Below are 22,900 nucleotides of genomic sequence, written 5' to 3'. Positions count from 1 at the left end.
AACACAGACCAATTGGTATTAGAAAAGAACAATAAGACAAAAGATACAAGCCTGGAAGAACAACCAATAGAAAGAACCGAACCACATCGCAAAAGTCGTACACCAGCAGCACGACATCACAGGAATACTGTACACCTCCATTATCCCCAACAAGCGAAATATCCGACATAAACTCGGCTGACATAGAGGCACTGAATGAAACATTGTGAAACACTGTTTCATTCCAGAGAAGGGGAAGTGTGATACTGGAGCTTACAGTATCTAGAAACTTTGTAACCAAGTACTAATCTATCTACCTATAGACACTCTATGCATATGTTATTTAATTACTGTCTTTGTAAATATATACCAATTGGTGTTAGTTGCTCTTTTGCAGCAACCTGTTTCGTTAAGCATAGAAATGTGTTATTCACATATTAAGAAAGTGCAGACGATAAACTATAGCGATAGAAAACAGTCGCATCGTGGACAATTGAGTATTACTGCACTATAGTGTTTTATTCCTATAAGAATAGATTATTCCTACAAGTCAAGAACTAGATAGATCATTCACATCCTCAACTTTACATAACACAGCAGAAATAGATAACCAACTGGTTTGGTCGAACCCAGTTAGGACTACATTAAATCCACAGATTACTAGACAACTCGCATTCTCAAACATCCTTCTTGACAATAATAATAATCAAAATAATAATAATAATAATAATAATAATAATAATAATAATAATAATAATAATAATAATAATAATAATAATAATATTAATAACAATAAGAATAATTATAATAATGAAAATACAAATAATAAAAATAATAATAATAGTATTAATAAAAGTAATGATGATAATAATACTAATATTAAAAATAATACTAATAATAATAATAATAATAATAATAATAATAATAATAATAATAATAATAATAATAATAATAATAGTAATAATAATAATAATAATAATAATAATAATAATAATAATAATAATAATAATGATAATAATAATAATAATAATAATATTTAAAAAAAAATGATTATAATGTTAATAAATTATAATAATAAAACAATAAAAACAATGAATCGTTTTCATCAGTCAATAAGTATCTTCACAGTTACAATCACATCTTTGACTGAGGGAGTGCACTTTCGGTTCGATGGCCCGTTCTCAAATGTTTCATTCATTTTTTTTTCAAGAAAAAGATTCAAAATAAAAAGAAAAAAAGAAAGGAAGGATGATTTGTCTAGGTACTATTAAACGTGCACAAAACATAGTTCTGGTTTAGGAACACATTTCAGCTGCGATGTTCATTAATTAAATATTTTTATCTAAAATTTGATGACAGAAATTCCTTATCTCTGGGGTAGACGTGTTTTCAATCTTTACGAATCTTTCATCATCAAATCCATGAACAACTCTTAAGACCCGTGTTGTCCTAACTATTATTGAAAAACAGTGCTCTAGATTTTTACCTAGAGTTATCTGGTTTTTAATTAATCGTTTGCATTTCTCAGCCAGGTTTGCATTGAGAAATCCTTTGATATTGATGAAATATTACATTGTCTCCTTAAATTTTTATCGTTTTGCTTGAGTACCTCATATGCTAAACAAATTCTTTGTTTTGGCCTTTCTTTGAAAAAGTTTTCAAGATTTCTTTGTTGAAAAATTAGCCGCATGATACATTTGACAATTTTGTATGTTTCCCTATTTGTTGTGATTGTTGATGACCCGTATACCATGACACCATAATATACTGTTGGTTGTATGTATGTTTTAGTCGCTTTTGTGTTTCCCTCAAAACATTTCTCAGTCCATAAAAGATAGACCAATTCGACAAGAGTTTTGCCACCACATTCTTTGATTGTTTGAGAAACTTTGTCCATTGCCTATCAAGATACCTAGGTATTTGGAAATTTGTTTTTCTTCAACTTTAGTATTTTTATGTAGTGTTTGACACAGCGCTTCTTTAATATCTTGTTACAAAAGAATGCTTTTTGCTTCTCCGCGTTCAGTATGATTTTGTCCTTTATGAGCCAATCATTAACGTTATTGAATGCTTTGTGATAATCTTAGTCAATTTTAGATGCTAACCCTCTGTTCTTTACAACAATGTTATAGACATATAAAATTACATCTGATTCATGTATATAATAAACAATAGAGTTCCAGGAACGTCTAGTTCTATAGCGTCAGTTCGGACTTCTTATTTCCAATTAACGTTTATTGCTTTCCTTTGGACAAATATGGTTTCAAATTGTTGTATATTGGACTGGGAAGACCATGTTTGGAACTAGTTTGCAATAGGATGCTGTGAATGACAGTATCAAAAGCATTTTTCAGATCTAGAAAGTTGCATTTGTTTTTTATTGCTGTTGTTGAGCAGATTTGATCTTATTACTTCTATTAAGGTTGCTATGGCATCGACCGTGTTCTTCCTGTACCTGGAGCCAAATTGTGAATCTGAGAGAATCTCAAAAGCGTTTAGGAAGTTTTGAATTTGATCAAAGATAATTGGCTCAAAAATCCTCCCTATAATTGGTAGCAACGAAGTTGGCTAGAAATAGGATGTGTCATCTTTATTTCCGTGTTTGACAAAGTGTGTTAGTTTTTGAATTTCCCGGCATTCTGGACCTTAACCAGTTTCGGTTTCAGTTGCATGTTAAACATTAGTTGTAAAGAAGCTGTTAAATAGTAAGAAACTGTTTCAATGAGAAAGTAGTTCAAGTTATAGCAATCAAGTCTAAAGTTATTTCTACAGTTGTTGATAGAAGAATTTACTTCAATCACAGATATTGATTTCAAGAACATAATAGGGCTCTGGTTTTCCATATTTACAGCACTTTGGTTAACGAATTCATCATTAGTTCTTTTCTGATGTTTGATAAGAACTGGTTAAACTCTTTTACTTTGTTTGTGGGCAAAAAAAACATTTTAGTATTCTGAATTGCCGGCTAAAGAACTATAAAACTGAAAAAAAGGTTTCTTATTTTTACCAATCCGGTATCAAGTAGACTTTAGTTAAGAAAAGCTTGTTTTTTAGACCTGATGAGTGATGTAACGTTTTTACAAGTTTTTTGAAAATTCTCGTTGATTTCTGGACATCCACTTGTGTCTGCGAGTTTCCTCAGACTACTTTTTTGTCCGTAAATTTTGAATTTCATTGTCAACCAAATTTTAGTTCTTTGTTCGTGCACGATTTTTTCCAGGGAGATGAATATTTAAGGCCTCATTTAGCATTTTGAGTAATTTTTTGAAAGCGCTGTCAATCGGTAATAGTTCTAAATTTCTTCTGTTGACCTCAAATTGTATGTGAGATACATTTCGAGTCTTTCTGTTGTTTATGCCAATTGCTGTTTCTCAGAGATTGAAGATATTTTTCTAAAATGCCATTCAGGTCAAATATCCTTCTACAGTATGATTATCTGTTATACAAAATACTTTCACTCTAGTTTCTTTAAAAAAGACATGAAAAGCGTACCTCATTGGATGCCCTCGTTGGCTCATTATTGTTTGATAAACTGAAAGATTTTTGCCGAATAAAATATTTTTTAAGTTTTTAGCTTTTTTGCTATTTTGTTTAAAAATTAACATTAAAATCTCGCGTTTTGTTCCGGGGTCAGCCATTAGGCTGTCGAGATATCTTCCGACTAACAAGAAATTGACTACATTATTGCAATTTGGCGTCATGTAAACACACGCAAACCAGATTTGTTCTTTTAAGGTTTCAATGGCATCAGTTATTAGTTGAACGAAATTCGATTCTATCTTTTAACTATCTGACAGTTTTTGTTGTTTTTAAATTGTTTTTTAACTTGCTGTTTCTCCTTAACAAAACAATTAAAATTAATCCACTTTTTATTCTGAACTGTTGACTATTTAACTATAATAACGTTTAACAGCTGCCATTACAATAAATCTAAAGAGCTCGTTATAATCTCTCTAATTGAACTTCTTAACGATTGTTTCACATCTCAAAAGTAGTATGCGGACCGGACAAGTGTAACGATGTCGGCCTACTTGGTGACAGAAAAATTTTTTTGACTAATTGAAAAATCGAGGGCTTGCTTTCAGTTATCATCATACGAGGTGCATTGGAAAATTTTGCGTCTGTAAATTGGCTGATCACTAATATGAGGGCTAAAATGGGAAAGACTTAACAGATCTACAAAACAATACCGCAAACAGTAAACAAAAAAGTAACGGAAAAATCTTTTGTTGCGGATTTTTAGGGTAATCTAAAAGTACGTTAATCTGAACACCGTGTCAAAGAATACAAAAAATAATTTAAATTTTCACAACCTTTATATTTATCACTGCCGGAAGCTGGACTAAATCAACAACAAATCGTATAAGAATTAAAAATAATAATAGAGCATGATATCAAATCAAAAACGACGAAAATAGAGAGCATATTCAATCTTAACGAGAGCCTCTCAACCGTCTTAATTGGTGGAAACAGGAACTCCAAGCTGGTTGAAATTTTTGCCAGTGAATTGATATCATTTTGACCTGACGAAAATGTTTTTTGTGATGGCATTGCATCTCCCTCTGGTTGTGAACTATATGCAAAGCTAAAATTCTGCTCCTTCAAAGGCAATTTCACTGTGGATCATGCCCTTCTTTTGTCCTAAACGGGACATTGACAACTGATGGTGACGCAAAATTAGAAATCAATGCAAATTTTTTTTGGAAATTCAGGTTCAACGAACAAAATCCTGTGTGAAGTATCACAAAATTTTTAAAAAGAACCCATATGAACAAAAATTAGTTGATGCTTAGAAGTTACATTTTGTATATTATTTTAACCTTACAACGTATGGGCAATTCTTAAATGCGATTGATTATTTTGTTTGGCTAATATTTTATGAAAGAAGTGCAAGATCAATTTTTTATACATTGATCAGGATAAACAATTTCCGAAAAAGGCCCGGATGTTTGACATTTTAGTAGTAGTCAGTAGAAGCTGTTGTTGAAGGAGGGAGGTTGTTATTTTTAATAATCTAATTTCGGCATTGGTTCTTAGTTTTCGAGATTTATATATCTTTTGTTTTATTTTTTCCGCTTGTTTGTGTTTTTTGATAAATTTTTTCATTTTATGATAGCTTCGTTTAATACAAATTGTTTTTTATGAGAGGGACCCGACCAGCCAATATCGAATATTCATCATTTTTTGATGAGGCCGGTTATAATTTAGATTTTTTGTAATTTTTTTTTACAAAAGCACGGATTTTAATTGTTTTTAACTGTATTCGATATTTTGTTTGACTAATATCTCATTGAAAAGTTGCAAGATCAGTTTTTTACACATTGATTGGGATTAAAAATTTTAAAAATCTCCCGCGTGCTAATTTTAGTAGAGGTCATTGGGAGCTGTAGTTGAAGAAGGGAAACTGTTATTTTTAATCATCTAGTTTCGGCCTTAGTTCTTTGTTTGCTAGATTTGTATATCTTTTGTTTTCTTTTATCACTGTTCGCGTAGTAATTATTGAAACTTTTGCTTTGATAGTCTCATTGTAGCTTCGAAAAACACGAAATGCTTTATGACGCCGAGGTGATGGGAGGAACCCGGACCTGCAATTATTCATCAGTTTCTTGGGAGGTTTTTTAATTCGGTTTTTTGCTTAATTGTACATCAATTTTGAAATTAACGTAACCACGAAAGCGCAGTTCTTAAATGAGTTTTTAATGCATTTGATTTTTTTACTAATCTTTCATCGAATAATTGCAAGATCATTTGTTAACACATTGATTGAGATAAACAGTTTCAAAAAGAAATGTGGAAGTTTGAAACTTTAGAGGTAGTCAATGGGAGCTGTTGTTGAAGAAGTGAAGCCGTTATTTTGAATCATCTAGTTTTGGCATTGGTTCTTTGTGTTGGAGATTTATATATCTTTTGTTTTTATTTCTTTCCACTTTTTTGTATTTTATTGATAAATTTTTTCATTTCTTGTTAGTTTCGATTAACACAAGTTGCCTTTTGACGCCGATGTGATGGGACGGACCCGGACCTGCCCAAATTCATCATTTTTTAGGGAGGCCGTTTCTAATTTGGATTTTTGCCTAACTGTATATCAACTTTGAACTTAACGTTACCACGAAAGCGCAGTTCTTAAATGAGTTTTTTAATGCAATAGATGTTTTTGTTTCACTAAACCCCCATTGAACAATTGCAAGACCTTTTTTAACATATTGGTTAGGATATACAATTTGGAAAAACTGGGGAGGCCGTTTAAAAAGATTTGGGCCTCCCCAAATCATTTTTGGGGAGGCCGGTTTCAGTTTAGTTTTTTCACTATTTGTATATCTATTTTGAACTTAACGTTATCTCGAAAGCGCAGTTCTTAAATTTTTTATTGCAATTGATTTTTTGTTTGACTAATCTCTCATCAAATCGTTGCAGGACCATTTTTTACTTATTGATTGGGAAAAACGATTTCGGAAAATTGGCCCGCGAGTTTAAAATTTTAGTACCAGTGAATGTGAGCTGTTGTTTTGAATCATATTGTTGCAGCACTTGTTCTTTTTTTCAATAGTTGTAATTTTTTCCGCTTACTTGTGTAAAAATGATAGATATTTTCAATTTATGGTAGCTTCGAAAAACAGAAATTGCGTTATGATGCTGAGATGCTGAGGTGGGTGATAGGAGGAACCCGGACCAGCCAATATTCACCAGTTTTTGGGGAGGTCATTTTTATTTTAGTCTTTTTGCGTAATTGTACATCAATTTTGAACTTAACATTAACACAAACGCGCAGTTTTTGAATGTGTTTATTCGATGCAATCGATATTTTGTTTGACTAATCTCTCGTCGAATAGTTACAAAATCAAATTTTTTTTAATCACATTGAGATCGAGAGTAACAGCCTAAAAAATGGACCCAAGAATAGCTCTAGTAAAAGTTAATTGAATTTTAGGAAAGAACATAAAGCTGATACAAAAAGCTAAAAACACTTTTTTTAGATTCGACCAATTTAAATAAAACTCGAATCTTTCAAAACGTCCCCGACTGATCTATGCAAAACCATAAGTTAGCGAAACGCAATTTTTCTCTTGATGCTCCTTCCATATAATTCATGAAAAATAATAGCTGTTGATTAATGCCCCGGTGAACAAAGGACAAGTTGTGGCGAAACTCTAAGCGGAATTGTTTGAAAACAATTGTAAAATATTAATCCAGACATTAAAATGTTAGTTTGCTAGAAAAAACTATATATAGGATCAGTAGGAACTAATTGAACATATCGTTCAATCGTTGATGTGGGGGTTTCGTTAATAAAAATTCGGAAGCGAGCTCAATTTAGATTCAAAAACATTCTTTCAAGGTTCTCAACCACTACTTCGCCTAAAGATATCAAAAAGTTTTGCCCCTCAGTCAGTCTCTCATTCTATATATAATTCATATCGCTGACGGTCAAAATTGACTTTTAATCAACAAAAAATTATATCTCTCCAGTTTGCGACCCAAGATGGCTCCTTTGCATTTTCATTGTATGGGGTGGTTATAATGTCTCTACTTGAAATCCTTGGCGATTGTTTCACATCTCAAATGTAGTATGTGGACCGGACAAGGGTAGCAATGCCGGCCTACTTGGTAACAGAAAAAAATTTATGGCGGCTTGAAAAGTCTTGGGCTTGCTTTCAGTTATCATCTTACGAGGTGCATTGGTATATGTAGCGTCTGTAAGTTAGTCGATCACTAATATGCGGGCTAAATGGGAAAAATTTAACAGATCTACAAAACAATCCCTCAAATAGCAAAAAAGTAACGGAAAATCTTTTTGTTGCGGATTATTAGTGTGATCTAAACGTACTTTAATCTGAACAACTATTAAATCATCTGCCAAAGAATACAAAAAAGTTAAACTTTCACATCGTTTATATTTATCACTGCCGGAAGCTGGACTAAATCAAATACAAATCGCATAAGAAATAAATATGATAATACGGCTGGTATCAAATCAAAAACGACCACAATCGGGAGTATATCCCGTATTAACCAGAGCCTCTTAACCGTCCTAATTAGTTGATAAGGAATTTCCAGCTGGTTGAAAGTTATGAAATTGAATTGATATCATTTTGGTCTGACAAAAATTTTTTTTTTTGTGATGGCATTGCACTTCTCTCTGGTTGTGAACCATTTACAAAGCTAAAATTATGCTCCTTCAAAGGCAATTTCAATGTGGATCACGCTCTCATTTTGTCCTTAATGGGACATTGACCACTGTTGATGACGCAAAATTAGAAATCAAGGCGAAAGGACTTTGGAAAGTTAGGTTCAACGAATCATATTTTGACGTAAAAATTCGCAAAATGTTTGAAAAAACAAATATGACTAAACATTAGATGACGCTCAGAAAGATACTTTTCTTCGCTTGTCCTTGATTCAGAATTGAAGCTGGCCTCTCAGCTTCATTAGAGCTGAAACCACTGGCACTGAACTTCTCGGCGCAAAAGAAGACCGATACCGACAGATATCAAGTCAAATCCAAGGACGAAAACCTGCTTTCCTCTAATACGGAGAAGAAGGCTAAAACTTCAATGGGAGCTGCCGTTCATTTGGAGGCTGGTGGTTTCAATCATCTAGTTTCGGCATTAGTTCTTTGTTTTTGAGAGTTCTTCATCTTTTGTTTCATTGGGAGCTCTCATGAGGAGCCTCAATCTGTGCATTCGAGGCTCTAGGACGATCAGTTGGCGCGAAAAGTTTGATGCTTCAATTAGTAGTTTTAATCTAGTTTCAGCATATTAGTTGTTTGTTTTCAAGAGAGAGAGAGTTCTAGATCTTTTGTTTCTTCTCTTCCGCTTCATTGTGTAAAGGAGAGATAGTTTCATTAAGTTATAGCTTCGAAAAACACATGAAGTTTTATGATGCTGATCTGATGGGAGAACCCCGGACCAGGCAATATTCATTAGTTGTTGGGGAGGCCGTTTCTTAATTTAGTTTTCCTTTATTTAATTGTTTATCAATTTTGAAAATAACGTCACCCCTATTGCGCAGATTTTCAACGTGTTTTTTCAAGCAATTGATCTTTTTGTTTGACTAATCTCTCAGCGAATAGTTAAGAAATCAGTTTGTTACACATTGATCGAGATAGACAACTTCCAAAAATGACCCAAATGTTTGAAATTTTAGTAATAGTTGTAGTAAAGGCTGAATTCGCTTTTAGGGAAGAACATAAGGCATATTCAAAAACCCACAATATTTTTTCACAGATCAATCAAAGTTAAATCAAAACTAGGTCTAGTTCCTGAAGTCGAAGCAACAGCATTTCATGTAGAAGGTCTATGAATATGAGAAGTTATAGTTTTAATGTCAATTGCGTAAAAGCTTGTTAACTGCTTTAATAAACTGACAGTCAGATGTGTCAAGATCATTAATTTTCGGATCAGATGGTTGGCGGCTTGTTGAGAACGATTCAAAAAATTTTCAACCGTCTTGATATCCCTGCTTTGAAATTACAAATAGTTCAAACTGATGAGTGCATGATGTCGAGCCGACAAAAACTGAAATAAGATTGCAATCAGAAGAGCCATTTACTGATAGTAATAATTCGAGTAGGTCAGTTTTTATTGAATCGAAACCGGCAAGATGTCACAGAATTTTTTGATCAGACAACATATTTTATTTCCTGTTATCATTCGTTACCCATTTCAAACCACGAAAGCATTTTTTTCTCTATTACTCTGAGGCAACAGTGCAAGATACCTCGCTGGCGAGCCGTTTTTCAAATAGAAGAAACTATAGATTAAAACAATTTTCCCATAAAAACAATAACTCAAATTGGAACACTCTGCCTCAAAAAATTAGTTTTTTGTAGCCTTCGCAATGCTGAAGTCAACTTCATCAAACAGAGTACAGCAGACAGTGATGTCGAAATATTTAAGTGATTTTTTCAAAGCGCGGTAAAAAATGGTTACTTTTTTACCATGCGCCATTTTACGCGCCATTTCAAAATTATCCTTTTGAAAAAGCACACCAGATTTTTGTTGAAGACAAACTGAAAATGATTGTCGGCTGTAGAATACTTAGCAGTTTAAAAAGTTTTGGAAATGTATAAAAAAAATTGTAGAATGGTCACTAAAACACCAGAATTTGTTCTTGAAAAAGCTAGTTGTTCATGCCAATGTTTCACCTCTAGATAATTTTAATTCAATCACTTCCTCGATTCAGCCTAAATTCACCTTCTTAGCTTGTATAACACCTAATATCAAGAAAAAAACTTTGAGAAATCAATCAACGGTGAGCTATTACCTAAACCATTAAAAAGTCCTGCCTACAACAAAAAAAACGGAAAATCTTTTTGTATCCGAAAGGGGAGATAGGTCTTAATATCTTTAAACCTGAAGAACGTTTTAGAATGTATGACCTATCAAATCAGCTGTCACGTCCCTCATCTCTATCTCTGCCCAAATTCAAACTAATGCAAGAGCAAACAACACATGACAAAAGAAGAAGAAGCTGGATATCTGATGGAAAAAAAGAAAAATTAAGAGCGAATTGAATCAAAGCAGGATTCAGTTGTTTTAGCGAGTGAAAAGTGAGCATCAAGCTGATTGAACGCTATGCCATTGAATTGATATCACTTTAGCCTTAAAAAGCCGGTTTTGCGATGGAATTTCCCTTTGCTACGATTTGGACCCAGTGTTGCTGTCATGTTGCTATTACTATGCGTATGCAATGAAAACATTGCAGTGGCATATGCCTTCCACTGTCCGAAAAGAAGATACAACCACATGAAAAATAATTTCGACATAACTTGGATTCCTTTGCGAACTTGTTTTGTGATTGCTGTCAAGATTTCGAGATCGAACCTCATTTTCAGCTCTTGTAATGGAAATAATTTTATACATGGATCAACAACAACTGATGATAATGATGCTAGATTGATATCAAGGCCGACGGCATGTTTTTAACAGAACATAGTTTGATGAAAAACATTTCAACCCATTGGCATTTCAACCCATTGGCTTCAACCCATTCATTCTTAAAAACATTTCCTGTACAAGCTCCAACTATATAAATCAATAGTTGCAGAGATGAAAGAATTGTCAACCTTATATTAATTTAATTAAAAAGAACCCGTTTGTGAACATTGCGTTTATCGTCAGGTTAACAATCGATTAAACTATATCACAAAGTATTTAAACTTGTCTTTAACTCTGTCTTTAATTCTATGAAATGAGTTAAAATAACAACAAGATTTTTGATTTTATTTTCAATTAAAATCACGTTTACAACATTTTAATTACTTTTATTAGACAAACATTCAATTTCTATCTTTGTTGCGGAGTTTGTGAAATTCCTGGGTCTACTATTTTCTCTTCTTGAAGGGGATTTTTAGTTTGACTCCTATCTGTTGTCATCCAGTACTTGTTAGTGTTGACAAAAACTCGAACTAATTTGTACCAAAGTTTTTTTGCATTTGAGCTTATACTTCAATATCACTTCCAACCCCTGTACTCATGCCGCGTATTTAGTTAAGGTTTTAGTTTTCTGTTAAAAATCGTTTCTTTTTTAGTTTTTTTTCAACCCCGTCACATGCATCTAGAGTCTGTCTTTAATTATTATGCGCCGTACTACAACATTCTCCGTGAGGTGTTGTCTCTTGGGAGAGTCTTTTTTGATGCTCGGATATTCTAGAGGTTACATGTCGGCTGGTTTGACAAACATAGATGGAATTGCATCCAAACATTTAATTTTATATATTCGGTTTCGGATGTTTTTCCAAAGATGACTCCAGGGCAAGCAATTTCTTAATTTTCTCTTGGTGAAATTGATTCGAATATCACAAAAATTTTTCAGTCTACTTGCAAAGGTTTTTGCTTGATGTTTTCTCTGTATTGGACAGAAAACATTGGTTAAATCTCATTTCTGTTGAAATTTTTTATTTGTTTTGATATGTTGTTCATTTTGAGGGGTTGCTGTAATCTTTTCTTGCGTGACTATTTTATCCAACGTCTCATTAACAATACTTGATGACCACTCAGTTGGATACTGATTTTCAATCCCAATCGCCTGATTTTTCTTAAGAGCTAAATCAAGGATTAACATTCACTGGTTGCATTGAAAAATCTAGGTACCGTCCCTTGAATCTTATCTTCTTAGGTTGGAACGATGCCTTAACTACGGAAATTCAAGATTATGCCGGTATCAGCCAATTATCAACCAATGACAGCTAATTTTTCTTCATTGTTCGTATTTTTACGTTCAGAGCTTGGAATGCAAGATCTCATTTTTCGTTGAGTGTCTCAAGAGTAAATTGTACGTTTTTGTGAAGAGAAATTGCATTCCCCTTGACAGTGTAGACAATGTCATCCATATAACTATTGAATAATATCAATGTCTGTATGTCATCTGTTGTACCTTTTTCTGGACAATAGAGACAGATCCATACAATTTCATTTGTTGAAATTTTTATTTGTTTTGAGATGTTCATTAGTAATAAAGCTACATGTAATGGATGCAGTTCCATCTATATTGACCAAACCAGCCAAAATGCTACCACTCGAATTTCGGAGCATCAAAAGAAGGATTTCCCAGTGGGACATTACGTCGTTTAGTTTTGTGGTGCAGCGCATAATATTGAACGGGAGATTCTTGAAACATGTCGCGGCGTTGAAAAACTATTCACAATAGAAGAGATCTGAAGTAGAAAGCTGAAACCGCAATTAAATACGCGCGATGAGTACCGGGGGCGGGAATTGACATTGAATTATTAGTTCAAATGCAAAAAATTTTAGTTTTGAAATTCAAAAATTATACTGGTACATGTTATTTCGAAATTTCGTCAAACCCAACAAGTAAAAAAAAATAAAAACAGATAGATAGGAATGAAAGTAAAAATCCCTTTTCAGGAATAGAAAGCAATATACCCGGGATTTTCAAAAACTCCGGGAAAAAAATTCAATTGATTTTTGTGTAATAAATGTAAATAAAATGTAAATGTGATTTAAACTGTAAATAGTTTCAAAAATTCGATGTTATTTTAACTCATTTCTTAGATTTAGAGTCAAAGACAAGTTTTTATACTGTGTAATTGATTTCATTTAATTTTTAAACCTGAAGATGAACGCAATGTTCGAAAACGTTCGTTTTTGAATCAATTTAAGTTTTAATTGACAATTACTTTACAAGCATACAATTTCCTGCGTGTTCCTTCTCTGTTTCAACTCAGTGATACCTTCTCTAGCTCTCTTAAGTCATGAGCTAATTCACTTTTTTCGAGCATTGTTTTTACTTAATGGGATCTTTACCGTATCTGTCCCCCAGTTACAGAGCACGTGTCATTACATAGTAAATCATCATGTAAGAATATGGCACGTGCGTCTGGGGATTGCACAAACGGAAAAGATCTCTTAATGTTTCACTTCTTTTGCTAAAAGTTTTGCGCAATGCACGGAGTAAAGTGGATAGACAAACCAGTGAGTAAAATAGAATTTTGACGCGGTCTGAATGTTTTAGAAAACATCACAGAGAACATCAAAATTAGCGGGCAAAAACGACCGGATGTAATGTGGTACCCTGATACCTACTTCCAATTAGTCCATTCCCTAATTTACAGTGCAGAAGAGCAATCAGTGGAATTCTTGCGTGATGGTTCTGTTGAATATATACGAAAAGTACGGCTCGTTACTCCTTGCTCTCCTAACGTTCTGTTATTCCCTTTCGATATTGTCAACTGCTCTTTGCAACTCTCAAGCTTTGGAAATACTATTGAAGATGTTCGATACGTTTGGGACGTTGAGAGAACTGAAAATGCAGTTTTAGTCGACCCTGATAACAATGACGGGGATCATTTAGGCTTCGATGTTTTGCCAACCAGACATGATTCTTCTGTGTGCCAGTACGGTCCAGATGGTTTCTCTTGTCTGAAGGCGTTCATTTCTCTAAAGCGCTATTTTTCAGCATATGTGCTTCAAGTTTACGCTCCGGCATTTTTACTTGTTGTTCTTAGCTGGTTATCGTTCTGGGTGAATATAAAAGCAACGCCGGCCAGAGCAAGTTTGAGTGTTACAACGGTTTTGTCAATTTTAACGCTTGCTACCAGAAGTGCAACGCAAAATCAGAAGCACGTCAGTGGTAAAGTTACAGCTCTTGACATTTATGTGTACGTATGCTTCGGATTCGTTATTTTAGCAATGCTGGAATTTTCTCTCAGTGATTTTGTGGCTTCGAGTCGAGCTTCCAATAGTGGAAGTCAAAAAGTGTTGGATAAAAATTTCGAAGGAAAGAAGTACAAGAGCCTAAAGTCCATTATGGAGGATGGTGAAAATGTGAATAAAGCTGCCAGGGTAATTATGCCGGTATCCTTCGGCATATTCAATATATTGTACTGGCTGATTCTAATGTTTGGAGTAATGAGGCAAACATAGGTTAATCAGTGATCCTGAATTCTGTATATTTAGTCTATATTACCAATTTTATAATCATAAATAAAAAAAATAATTAAAGTTAGATTCTGGCTCAGTATTTGGTCATTTCTCGTCAGAATGATTTGTGAGTTGAAGAGTACTTCAAATCACATGATCCACTTTCGGTCAACTTCTGCGAGCTACTGAGAAACAAAAGCATGTAAAGTCCTTGAATTTGTAGATGGTACTGGCGTTCCAAAATAACCATGATCTTGATTTGGAAATCTAATCACTTTATTGAGAAAATACTTGACTGCTTGATGTTGCGATGTTGCATACGTTTATGTGTCATACATGAAAATATTACTGTTAAGAATAGTTATTTTGTAGGAACTGTACTAATTTGTGCAACGCGTCTAAGTTCCTTCTGAACAGCATCTAACGGTCATCAAAAAGATAGCAATCATCTTACTAAATGTGTACAATTTGATGCCATGCACGTGATGGATAGGCTGTATCGGAATAATGGAAGATGTTAGTAATAATTAACGATGAAGCCTCTCTCAAATGAATTTATGTTTTCAGTGAGCTCATTATCTAATTAAGAATTTGCCATTAACCAGTGAAAGCTGCACTATGGAGAAGTAGTATGCCGTGCCTTTCTAATTCTTGTGAAGTTTTGTGAATTTGCATGAAAATATAAATGCTGATTCGATATGGTTTTCATTATCTTGGGGTCAATGATAAACAATCACAATACGTATACCTTAGTCCCGACTGTCGGAAATTTACGTTTATACCACTCATTTAGCTGAACCTAAGTGCTAAATCCGCAAATTTTTGGCTGAACAATTTCCAGTTCTTCAATTTCTTTGAACCTACAGGCCACTAAAGGTCTTGCCATTAATTGTGCAGAATTTGAGACAATTTAAAGGTGCTTAATTGGTATTAAATCTTAAGCAACTTAAGATAATCTTAAGTATAAATAACTTACAATCTCGAATCTTAAAGGCTGGCTCTAAAAAGACAGAATTGAAGTCCAATGTACAGATCTGTGGACCTCTGCGTTACAGATCATAGAAAGTGGACATGTTGGCAGCCATTTGATGAGCGAAAGATTTTGAAAGTATTTTGGCCGACAAGATTTATTTCTTAAACGCTGAAGATAATAAGTTAAAATCCAATTAGAAAGAGCCTAGAATGTGATCAGGCATGTTTTTATTCCTGGTGTGAAGAAAACGGACTGTTTTTGTTTTGGATTCCCAATTGGCCCGGAGGGGCCTGTGCCCCCACTGTCTGTTCAGAAATTTGTCCAATTGTTTCTGCAACTCATTTGTGCAATAGCTGCCACGTGCAGACGTTGTTTTCGGAAAACCGATTTTCCACGTGCCACCACATTAGATTGATGATTCTGTTCTTTAATCCAACTTCGCAATTAAAGTCGACTTTCTCATGTATTCTGTTCACTACTCCAGCAGTCCTTCTTCGCTCATTTTGTGTTTTATTTAACTTCAGCGTTACTTGCTCTTTGTAGTTCCATGATTGAATGGGTAGGTTGATTTTGTGCTCCTCAATGTCTTTGTAAAGTTTCGAAAGGAGCAGATCATTCAATTGAATGAAGAGGGGTAGAGGTAGGACATTCAGTAATTTCAACTGAGCTTCATAGTCACCACGGTGGGGTCCGCACACCCATTTCAGTACCCGCCTTTGAAAGTTTTCGAGCTTCCGCTGATCTGTTCTAGATTGGTACGCGCAATTCAGCCCCTAGAGCAAAACGGGTAGTATGACTGATTTGTATAGTCCTGGTTTCATGGGAATTTGACATTGAAGGCGACGTTTCTCCTCAAGCAGTAGAATACTTTATTTGCTTTCTCGGTTCGATGCTCGATGTGCGTACTCCAGTTTAGCGTGTCCGCAATGTAGACTCCCAGGTCTTTCACTTTCCCAGGCTCCCTCTTTCACTTTAGCGGTTGTCCGTTTAATGATATACATGCGCGTGTCCCTAGAAAGTTGAGTAAATGGCATTTATTGACTTCTGGTTTCATTTAATTTGATTTGACCCATTTCTCACTTCTCTTTATATCAGTTTGGACTTCTTCGTTTGATTTTCCGATGGCTAGGATTTTTAGGTCGTTCGCAAAAATGAAAGGTTGGCTGAAAGTTAGAACATTGGGAAGAGCGTGTATAAAGATGCAAGAGAGTGGAGGCCCCAGTAGGGAGCCTTGTTGTACTCCGCTGGTCAGTGATTCTTTCGATGTGTGATCTTCAATTCGTACGTATTGTTTTTGCTGATTTAGGTAGTCGTATAGGATGTCCAAGAAACATCCACCTCACATAGTCACATAGTTTGGATGTCACATAGTTTGAAGATGAGCAGTTCGTGGTGTCGAATGTTTTGGAAAAGTCACTGTAAAATGCAATGACTTGAGCAGTTGGATCATTTTCCTTGGCGACATAAATTTCATTCAAGAACTGCAGGAGATTGCTCATCACTGATCTTTTCCTGAAGAAACTGTGTTGATTCGTCGACAAAGTTTTTGAAGTGGTTGTATAGCGGTACGTACAAGCACTTTTCGAAAATCTTCCTTCAATGCAAATGAGAGATATGGGTCGGTAGTTTTCTACGAGTTTTGGACTGTCCTTTTTGTACACTGGTACTACGCCCGCTGTCGTCCAAAACAAGGGTAGTTTTCGGATACGTTTGAAATTTTTGAACATGGTATTTAACGTTCTACACATTTGTTTCTTTGTTGCTTTGAAGAAGATTGGCGGTAGATTGTTGGGGCCCCGTGACTTCTTGATGTCAAGCTCGTCCAAAAAATTTTCAGTTATTCCAACGGAGACTTTGAAGTTCTGGAGTTTGGCTTTCTGGTTTTGGTATCTCTTGACAGTGGATGGTGCTTTTGGTGCGAACACAGAGTGGAAAAGTGAATTCAACAGTTGGCTTTGCTCTGGGTTGTGCTTGCTGACTCTTCTTTGTATTTTGCAGTTATTTGGTTTTCGAGGTACTTTGTTTATGTATTTTAAATGTCGAGAGATTTCATTGGTGTTTCTAGTGCCGGACACTTTTTCCTGATAAGAGATGCAATTGTCTTCGCAATTTTTGAGCCATTCAGCTTCAAGGGCACGCACTTTGTTCTTCCTGTAGGCAGTGGGTCGAGTAGCTAGCTTGATCCGTTGAGTATTCAGTATTTTCATTTGATTTGAAGTGGCGGTGGCTATCCAGGGGGGAAGGCTTTGTCGAATCCGAGTTCTTCTCGGAACATGGTTGTCGATGTCATGACGTAGTCCTGGAATTCGTTGTACGTGTTATTTGCATTTGAGAAGCATAGAGGTTGGAAAGGGTTTGATGACAGGTGGCACAGCATAGAGTCAAAGTCTGCTTTGGTGAAACTAGTAACGTTTTTTAGTTCGTTTTTCTTGTTCGTGATCAATTTCTACGGACGAAACAACAGGAGGATGATAACTACAGTCGTATAGGGCCTTGAAACTGTTGTCAATTTGGGAGAATACCTCGCTGCTTTGTTAGAGCAGCACATCAAGAATTTTTTTAACACAAGTTGGGAAGTCAATAGCTTGTCCGAGGATGTCGAGGACGTCCTGTTCCTTTTTGTTCAATTTGCCGAAAAGGCAATATTTAGTTATAGGTGGTGCTGCAGCAATAGAAAACATGTACTTTTTAGCGGCCATAATTTTGTTGCGTCGGATTCAGCGCTTGATCTTGGTGTAACTATTTGAAAATAAAATTGAGTAAACATGTTTCAGTAAAAATTCAGAAACCGTAGTGTAGCTTACTAAGTTTGAAACTCAATTTGCCTAAGGTTTTTGCAAGTCCACTAAAATTAGGTTATATTTGGAGTCTATTCTACGCCTCTGAGATCGGGGCGAGCTCCTTAAGAGTGATTAGAAAAGATTGGAATTTTGTTCCAGAAATCTAAGGTTGTTCCTGGAGTAATGAGATTTACTGCTCTTTAACAAAATGTTGAATAACTATTTGATTTCAATGTCAATAATTTCAACGAACTACGAAATCCATTTTCTATTCCGAAAAGACCAAATTTAAAAATGCCTGCAAAATTTAGAAAATGCCCCTCTGATACAGACTTTTTCATTCGAGCTAGGCAAGCTGGAAATTGTATTCAACAAGAAACAGAGCGGAATGTCCGATGATTGGTAAACTTTTAAGCGCAAGTTGAGAAAGAGTTTTTAAAGAGTAAATGATCGGATTCTGAAACAAGCTTTTTTGGTAATTATTGATTTTCAAAATGAATTGCCTCAAAAGCTAATTAAGTCTTCTCTCTCTCTATCTGTGTATTAAATTGTTCTGTAATTTAGTGGCAAAGTAGGAATCATAAAAAGGAATCATTAGTCCTAGGAACACCAAATGCTCGACTTGAATCGATTTATTTTATTTGAATACGCAATGCTCAATTTCTAAGTGAATTCATGAGAATAACTTGTTCAAGATTTCACTCAGAGATAATGTTCAAGATATGTTTGTTATAATGCTAGTAATTGCGCAGTGATCTGTTCAGAGTAATTATCTTCACTATCATTTTTTTTTCAGATTTTGTATGTATTAATTATGGAAAGTTCAACACCTCCAACTGAAGCTGAGACCGAAAGTTTCCGATTTGCTGTCGAGTTAGAGTTTGTACAGTGTCTGGGTAATGTTCGATATTTAACCCATTTAGCTCAAAATGGATACTTCAAAAAACCCGAGTTTGTGAATTATCTCAAGTACTTGCTCTACTGGAAAGACCCGAAGTATGCCAAATATGTCAAGTTTCCAATTTGTCTACACTTGCTGGACCTTCTACAGCATGAATCTTTCCGAGATGAGCTGATCAACCCCCAGTGTTCCAAGTATATTGATGATCAGATTTTACTGCATTGGCAGCATTACACGCGGAGAAGGATTCAATTGCATAAAAGTTTACAGGAACAACTTTTAGCCAGGCAGCAGGCAACGAGCAATCCTGGAAGTTCGGGTTTAAGCTCACAAAGTGTAGCTAACGGTTCAAACTAAAACTCGTCAGAATTATATATTTTTGGAAATTAGTTTTCATCGTTTACGAAATTTAGTTTTGTTTTATTGCTATTGTTTATTTCTAAATTAAACGTCGATTGATTTGGTATTTAGTCTAAGAGAACTTGAGAAGTTGCTAGTTCTGCTGCCCGTTATTAGTATCCCATATGAAGAAGTGTTCGCTTGTGTAGATAATGACAATAGATTGAGCACTTCGGTGCATCTTTAGTTGCTGCGATGTAATATCGCCCATTATTTATCTCATGGTTTCAGTGTCTAAAGGACTATGTCGTTATTATAAAACCCTCGATTGAATAATGTCCTTTCCACTTTATGCTTCATACCAGATATTTTATGTAGCCCATCTTTTGGAAGTCACGATTATTTTGAAGAAGAAAAAGATGCAAATATGGGTGGTTTAAGTCGCGTCTTACTGTTCATTCTGCTTCTGAATTGGAGCGAGATGAACATTGTTTATACAAACCTTCTTTCCTTATAGAAATTTGATTAATTGCTCTCGAACGAACTTTGAAGCAATTGATGTAATTGCAAAATTTGTACTGTACCGTTTTGACTTTTTGTGTGACTGTAACATCCTTGAATTCTTGCGCTTTGCGTGATATAAGTTGCTCTGTCAATCACTATTTCAAACAGCAGGTGAACGCAAATATTTTCAGTTTAATACCTAAATTCATGAAAAGTGAGCTAAAATTGGTTTCATTTTTTTTTGCTTTAAACCCTATCAGGGTTTTGTATAAGTGCTCTCATACGAAATTTGTAGCAACGGGTATTTTTCCAACTAGTAATTTGTCCTGCTGGTATTTTTCCAATGCAGTTCTTCATGCTATAAATAAACTGACAAAGCACGAGGGCAGGGAGTCTTTGAGAAGTTATCGTAGAGTCTTACTAGAAATTGTTTCACTGAATTGAGGAATGAATTCATAGCGTAAACGGTGGTTTTTAAGGTTCGACCCTCCCACCCAATTGCTTAAGCGTAAGTACCTTGGAAAGAGAAGAGCACTCGCTTTTCATGTGCTCTTCCTGTTTCTGTGTGACCAGAATCTTCACACAAATATAACTCAAAGTGGTGCATAACCAAACTAAAAACAGCCGAATAATTCGGAATTGACTCGAAGAAAACTTGACTTATACTTCAAGTTATTGCTAACTTTAAAAAAATAAGGACTTTAAATTAATAGTTCTCAGCAGTTGGTGAAATAGTTTCTGTTCAATCAACGACATAACATGATGTAAAAAACATTAAAAATGATGAATTGATCAAAAGTGATAGTGATGACCTGTGAAAAAGGTGTTAAGACAATTTACTTAAATCCATTTTACCCAATGTCACCCCGCCATTTTACCCAATGTCAACTTTATTTTACCCAATTGTTAAAATTACCAGACCGACTATATAGCCGACTATATAATTAAATGGCCCGTGGGACTTGATATGAAACTATCACAATCGAACGTCGGTTAATTGAAGGCGTTTGTAAAATGGCATCGGGTAAAAGGGCAGGTTGGGTAAAATAGAATTGAATAAATTGTCATGTGATCGTGAAAAGCAATCAAATGTCTCACCTAGGCAAATTTCTCACCTAGAAAAGAAATAATTCAAAAAGAAAAGCTTACTCAATAAAATTTTCATTTTGTTAATGTTTCCATTTTTTCAATATTCGATTATGTTTTCAATTTGCTGATCTGTGTTCGACATTTACAACCGGAGTTAGCGAATTTCTTGTGCAGTTTTCGAAATATATTAAGTAAAAAATTTATGTGGATACCAGCGGCGAAAAAAATGAAATGCTCACGAAACTGAAGCGCATTTAAAAATTGAAGCATCTTTTTACAATATCTAGGATACAATGAAAGTTTTCGAAAGTTTTAAAAAAATAGATTGTGATAAACCGAAATATTAAAAAACTATCAAAACAAGTTTAAGATAAAAAACTGCATCGTAGAGAAAGTGAGCACGAACCCTATGAAGCAAAATATATCAAATTATCAATATGTCAAATTTTGTCAACCAAATCAATTTGAACCCTAAAAATGAAGTTGAGCAATGATTTTAAACACGCGAAAGACTGACTGCAAGTAATAAAATCTTCGTAAACAACCAAATTTTACTAGCGACAAAAACTGCTAAGGAGCAGCTAAAACAGCATTAGCTTAAAATTGCTATAATTTTCTTCTGAAAGTTGAATAATTGTTTTTTTCAGCAGAAGTTCTCTAGAGTGCTCTAGCACCAATAAACGTATACGAAAAGGTGATTTTGAAGCTAAAAGGCGTAGATAAGTTTTAAATTGATTTCAAAGTGGAACTCGGAGAAAAATTTTTGCACATTTTTTCTCGCTCTTTCAGCAATATATGAATAAAAACCATCTGCTGTACCTGTATTTTTTGATCAGCTGGTCGATGGGAATAGTTTCGGTGTGTGGTATTTTCTATTACAGCAGATTAAAAACATGAGATAAGATTAACTTAGTAGTAGTAGTAGTAATGCGGACATAGAAGTGTTCCTCATTGTGTCGCAAAAGTGTGTTGTGATTTAAATCTTTTATAGTGGAAAGCTGAAAACCAATAACAAGCTCTGTAAAAAAGACCAATAACATCTCCACTTAACGATTAAACACCTGAGCTAAAACACCTTTGTCTTATTTTTGAAGTTGACAACAAAGGTGTTTTAGCTAAGGTGTTTAATCGTTAAGTGATGTTATTGGTCTTTTTTACAGTTTGTTATTGGTTTTCAGCTTTCCACTATCCAAGATTTAAATTGTATTGGGACTCTGCTTTATTGCAAGAACAGGTGGCAGAGCGTGGGGGCACAATGCCGAAAAGTGCTCTAATCCAGATTATGTGTTAGAAAAGTTAATGGGATGCGAGATTTGTCCTATTACTATTATTTTAATTTTGTTTAGTGTTTTTCGTATAGTGCATTTTTACTAATTTATTGTTTTCATTTTATAGTAATAGTTCCGGCCACTATTTTTTGCAGTTATGGGTGAAGTTATTGAATAATTTCGGAAGAGTTTCGATAGGCTGGTCATTGATTTTTCAAATTTTTGGTTGCTATAATTGATGCGGTTGCTTTCTCATTTCATTTAAAAATATTTTGGTGATGATCACAGTCAAATTAAAGCTTTTCGAACGAATATTTTTAGAAGGCGATCCGTTGCGTCGCAAATTATTTTCTGCGAATCCGAATCTTTAAAATATCAGTATCTGTTTTCGGACTTCTGTTTTTTCGAGTCACCAATTTAATATCGTTTTTGTTTAATTTGTATTTTAAATAGCTAGTTTTACATAGCAGAACTGGTACAGTTTTTGTTCCGACCCCTCTTGAGGGGGGAGGAACTATATAATCAAATGGGCTTTTTTTGTTCAGACAATTTTCGCCGATCGATATAATCATCGTAGAGAGTTGAGACTGGTATCATTAGAAAGCTCGTACAGCATAGAATATGGAATTGAAAGTATTTTTTGATTTCGCTTTTTACAGGACAGTTACCGAGGTTTAAACTTTGAG

The 22,900-nt window shown here is 34.6% G+C and overlaps 3 protein-coding genes across 5 annotated transcripts in view; all 3 read left to right on the top strand.

The window, feature by feature from the left end:
* The window catches only part of LOC142341761 (glycine receptor subunit alphaZ1-like), an 87,698-nt gene extending 73,240 nt beyond the window's left edge, over nucleotides 1-14,458 (top strand). For all 3 annotated transcript variants that reach the window (XM_075392965.1, XM_075392967.1, XM_075392966.1), the window contains exon 3: nucleotides 13,453-14,458. In XM_075392965.1, coding sequence (XP_075249080.1) covers nucleotides 13,453-14,363 — 911 coding nt within the window. In that variant the 3' untranslated portion in view covers nucleotides 14,364-14,458. The remainder of the gene's footprint in view (nucleotides 1-13,452) is intronic.
* Nucleotides 1-22,900, top strand: part of LOC142341766 (uncharacterized) — a 553,339-nt gene that overhangs the window by 372,432 nt on the left and 158,007 nt on the right. The window lies entirely within an intron of this gene.
* On the top strand, nucleotides 18,833-19,480 carry LOC142341052 (mediator of RNA polymerase II transcription subunit 31-like). The gene has a single exon (XM_075391894.1). It carries the CDS (start codon nucleotides 18,928-18,930, stop codon nucleotides 19,369-19,371), a length of 444 nt encoding a protein of 147 aa, XP_075248009.1. The 5' UTR covers nucleotides 18,833-18,927; the 3' UTR covers nucleotides 19,372-19,480.

This window comes from Convolutriloba macropyga, chromosome 6 (genome assembly GCF_964194025.1).
Source record: "Convolutriloba macropyga chromosome 6, txConMacr16.3, whole genome shotgun sequence".
Classification (NCBI taxonomy): Eukaryota; Metazoa; Xenacoelomorpha; order Acoela; family Convolutidae; genus Convolutriloba; species Convolutriloba macropyga.
The sequence above is the reverse complement of the archived record's forward strand: the minus strand, read 5'-3'. Positions and strand labels throughout refer to the sequence as shown.